General features: G+C 42.0%; 1 protein-coding gene across 1 annotated transcript; it reads right to left on the reverse strand.

The window, feature by feature from the left end:
* Window positions 1-415: 415 nt before the first annotated feature.
* tmem165 (transmembrane protein 165) lies at window positions 416-4,192 on the reverse strand. Its single transcript, XM_005813268.3, has 6 exons — window positions 3,849-4,192; window positions 3,280-3,505; window positions 3,020-3,195; window positions 2,514-2,696; window positions 2,320-2,425; window positions 416-2,005 (listed from the first exon to the last, which is right to left on the reverse strand). The coding sequence occupies exons 1-6, from the start codon at window positions 3,978-3,980 to the stop codon at window positions 1,929-1,931; spliced, it is 900 nt and encodes a 299-aa protein (XP_005813325.1). The 5' UTR covers window positions 3,981-4,192; the 3' UTR covers window positions 416-1,928.
* Between the last annotated feature and the right edge of the window lie 290 nt (window positions 4,193-4,482).

Here is a 4,482-nt window from a genome sequence, read left to right on the forward strand (position 1 = left end):
CACAAAGTATCCCATCAATGTGACAACAAAGGTTAGATGTGAAATGTAACAAGTCTTTGAGTCGAGGTTTCAGCCGTGTTGTTCTGAGCACCACACAAACCTATAATTGATTTGTAATGAAGTTATGTAAACGTAAGAATATTAGAAATTTTAAACTACATTACCCTCGTTTCTTTCAGGACTCGGAATCATGAGGTTAAATGACACAAACTCAACCTTGCAACAATTGGACAGTGACATTTGTATTCAGCATAACGACAGAGGTGAGCATTATTGCACCATTTATATGCATTGTGTATGTTGTGTATATGTTAAAATAAGTATTGGCCCTATCAAAGCCTTGAGGGACACCTTTGTGAAATTTTGCGATTTTTTTTCCGAGATTGTTTTGCCACCCAGAAATGAGACGATACACTTTTTGTTAACTCTAAGTTTATAGACATTTCATCAAATCAAACAACTGAAGTGTTTCACAGCTGGGTTAAAGTCTGTCAAATATTGACAGCACAACTTAAACCCGTTCAGTTAAACAGAAAAAAAAAAAAGAAAAAGAAAAAACATTGCACCCCACATACAGAAATTTCTCCCACTTTGTGTACAGACAACTAATGTAAATGAAGCTAAATAAATACACAACTTTAAATAAAAAGGGTAAAACTACATTGTATTGATGCAGCAACACCTTAGTGTTGAGCTTCATATGATTTGTAGGTGTCTAAGATGTAGTGAGTCGCTGATTCTTTTCCTGATGCGTTTGTTTTTCTCCTCCGTTACACTGATTTCATGACACAATAAATGCCGACTGGCCATTCTTCAGCATGAACAACTCATTCTGTTCATCGCCACTGGGAACTATTCAGAAAAAAAAATGTACCTTTAAGAATCAGTGAAGCTTTGTTTTGTTTAGAAATAAAACCAGACATGTAAAAAACCGTACAAAAACTGTGCTTAGACGATGGAGGTATTAAAGTGGTTTGGGTCGGTCTCTCTATGCAGTACAATGGGAAATACTGACTGTGTGTGAATTAAAACATCTTGGTGGAAGTCAAAAATAAAACAAGTTAGAATAAAAATAGAAGAACTAAACATTTAAAAGCAACCAAACTATTTCTCCAACAAATTCATGTTTTTTTTTTTGCATAACATGGTACAGTAAAGCTCTGATATCTAGATGAGAACCACTGACCCAGATACTCCACCAATTTTTATTTTTACTGATCAAAGTAAAGGAGGTCCACTAGGTTGGTACTGTACTGTACCATGCAAACTGAAAGCTGCGAGTGCCTACGATGAGCCTGCAAAGTGGAGAAAAGTACTGCATGTCAGGTTCAGTTTGATGCACTGGTGTGTAAAGTTAAGAGATCTGCTGTCAGGTCAAGTGTAGGGTTTCTTCAACGCTCCTTCAGATGTGAATAAAGCTCTTAAGATTGAGCAACTACAGTTCCCCTTCAGGCTGCAGCCGCAGTAACTCAATGATTCTGTTGTACCAAATAAAAAGTAAAAATGGGGGGGTTTCTGTTCTGAGATTAAGCCGAAGCTCTTTGATGAAAAGTAGAATGTCTCGTTGAGAGAGAGCAGCTGCTCTCCCCGGCGCTGTGATGTGGACGTGTTTGAACTTGTGGAGGAACGCACTCCACGTTTCGTAACTCACCCGAGTCACAAACAGAAGCGGAACAAATGCTTTTCTAGGAAAAGCCGGTTGTACGAGGTGCTTTTTCCGTTTCTATTAGGAAAGTCCGCTTGTCTACTGTTATACGACTCCTGGACGTCTACGACGGAAATAACCTCGAAGATCAACATGGACAAAAAGCTGCTGGGACTCAAGAGATAGACGCCAAATACTGAATCCAAATGAAAGTCTCTTTCCAGCAAGTTGGCCATATCTTACACATATTTACAGAATGAACAGTTTCCCTTTTGTGCACCAATTACAATCCAGTTTCTGGCTTGATGAAAAGGGCAGATAAGGCGAATGCCAGAAATACAATCCCTCCGATGATGGTAACTGTGGAAACAAAAAGACAGTTTCAGGCCGACAGAGTTTTTAAAATAGAATTCAACGATGAATTGAAACTCTACACCATGAGATTTCTTTTTGTTTTTTTAATGGGCGTTGGTTCTCATTCACTTCTGAAAATCTAGAGTTGGATGTGTCAAAAAGCTGAAGCGATGCGATGTAGTCCTTTTAAATTGATTGAGATAAGTGAGGAAATTGGACACAAACAATTTCTGAGCATTTTTAAAAAAATAATAATAAATTGATTCCTCACAGCCTTTGAGACATTTCCAGCTGGATTAAAGTAACACAAAACATCTCACCTGTCCTCACAGAAATCTTCTGAGCAATCATTCGTCCTCCAATCACAGCCAGTCCTGTACACAAACAGTGGCCGATTGTCCCACCTACTGCAACTCCAAATGGATCCTAGTAATTAAGCATAAAAAAAAAGAATAAAAAATGAAATCAGGAATAAACAAAGCAGTAATCGGTCACCTAGTGCAGCGTAACAAACCTCTCTGGCAGCTAGAATGATGGTGGTCAGCTGTGAGCGGTCCCCCCACTCTGCCAGGAAGGTGAGGGTGAAGGCTTGGATGAAGATCGGCGAGATCAGTTTGTGCCACTTCGACTGAGGTATGGTGGGTCCTGCTCCCGCCTCCACGTCTGGAGAGCCGTTGGCCAGCTTGGAGCGCTGGAGCTGCAGGTGGAAATAAAGAAATTAGAGAACACAGCAAAAAAAAATAAAAAATTTAATTTAGTTCCCATTTTTGGAGCATGTGAACACTGTTGTTACTCCACATCTCCACTGTAGTCAATAGTAAAGTTCTGGTTTCCTCTGCTGCCTGAGCTGAAATCGATCGGCGCACCGATCTTTATGAAATGCAAAGCTACGATCTTCTAAATTAAGGTTGAGACACAAAGGAGCGAACAAGGCACTTTTCCGGGGAACATAATTTTCGACAGAATGTGGATAATTCAGGAAAAATTTGCATGCTCTTTGAATAGGCAAATTCGACCCACTTCCTCGTCTTTCTTCTTGATCTCTGCTTGCACCTCCTCCAGCTCTTCCTGCCCTTCGTCTGGACTCATTTTCAGCCCCTCTCTCAACATGCGCACCCCAAAGATGGCAAACAGTGCAGTGGACACATAGTAGGTGTAGATTCGAGGGATGATTGTGGTGGCGTAGCCGAACAATACTGAAGAGAGGAGGAAGGAGGATTTTTATTACATTTCAGAAAGCAATGAAATAGTTGTCCAAAAAAAGAGAGGTTGATGCAAACCTGACAGACAAGTCATAAGCCCCAGAGCCAGCATTGCCCCTGCCAGCACGGTGAGGCGGTTGTAACGCATGGCCATGATGGCTGCGATGAAAAACGTCTTGTCTCCCAACTCTGAGACGATGATGACGGATAAAGAGGCCACGAAGGCGTGGATGAAACCCAGGTTTCCTTTGCTGGAGCCAGTCTCAGTAACCATCGGCCCCACTGGATGGGGACTGGTGGCTTTCTGTGAAACAAAAACAGCAGCCAAGTTACAGCGCTTATAGAAAAAATCCAAACCAGGTCACATGACAACATGAATGGGGAAACAAAAACTGGCGAAACTGTCGGTACCGGTGGAAGTATATTAAACCGACCATAAACCCAGTTTAGCAGCACTTTGACAGCTTTGGTGACATAAAATCAGTCAAAAACGATATCAAATTGGTCACTCCGGAAACATAAGACCCGGAAAACGCTGGTGTTTATTGGTTAGCACGCGCTAACTCAGACGCGCTAGCTTGTTTCAGAGAAGCTCTCCGCCGACCACGACAAAATGTCTAACTGGGCATGATAATGTACATTTTTACCTCATTTTGCGTCTGTTCCTGCACTGCTTTCTGCTCCTCCTGAATGGCAGCAACCCCGATCGACAGCAACAACACGGCGGCGAGCGAAAACAGCAGACTTCTGTTAGCTCCCCTTCCCAACAACACAGGCATTATTGCTACCGGAAGCGACCCAACACGCGCTGTAAGACTGTCTTCTACCCCGAAATTCACTTCATTTTGCCCTAAACAAAACGAGCAAACTTCATTTTTTACAAACTATTCAGGTTGACGGACTACCCGGTGTTACACGTCACGATGAGACCAACTGGGCCAACTCAAGAGGGAAGTTGTAATGTCGCTCCAGCGTTGAGTTAACAAAGCCGACACCTGATTGGACAGCGAAGGATAATGACGCTCTACGTATGTGATGACGAGCCGAGTGGAGAATTCGGTGATTGGACAGTTTTATTGTCGGCATTAGCTCAAAGTTAAGGGAATTTGTCGTGGAAATTTAGTGAAGCAAAGTTCAAATAAAAGCTAGGTATTAATTAGTGTCGTCTGGCTAACGATATTAGTAACAAAGTCCATATTCTACATACGAGCCGACTACATTGAACGAGAAGCCACCCTGCCACATGTATAGCTTCAGCACACTTTACGGTCAGCATGACCC

Source organism: Xiphophorus maculatus, chromosome 9 (assembly GCF_002775205.1).
Source record: "Xiphophorus maculatus strain JP 163 A chromosome 9, X_maculatus-5.0-male, whole genome shotgun sequence".
Classification (NCBI taxonomy): domain Eukaryota; kingdom Metazoa; phylum Chordata; class Actinopteri; order Cyprinodontiformes; family Poeciliidae; genus Xiphophorus; species Xiphophorus maculatus.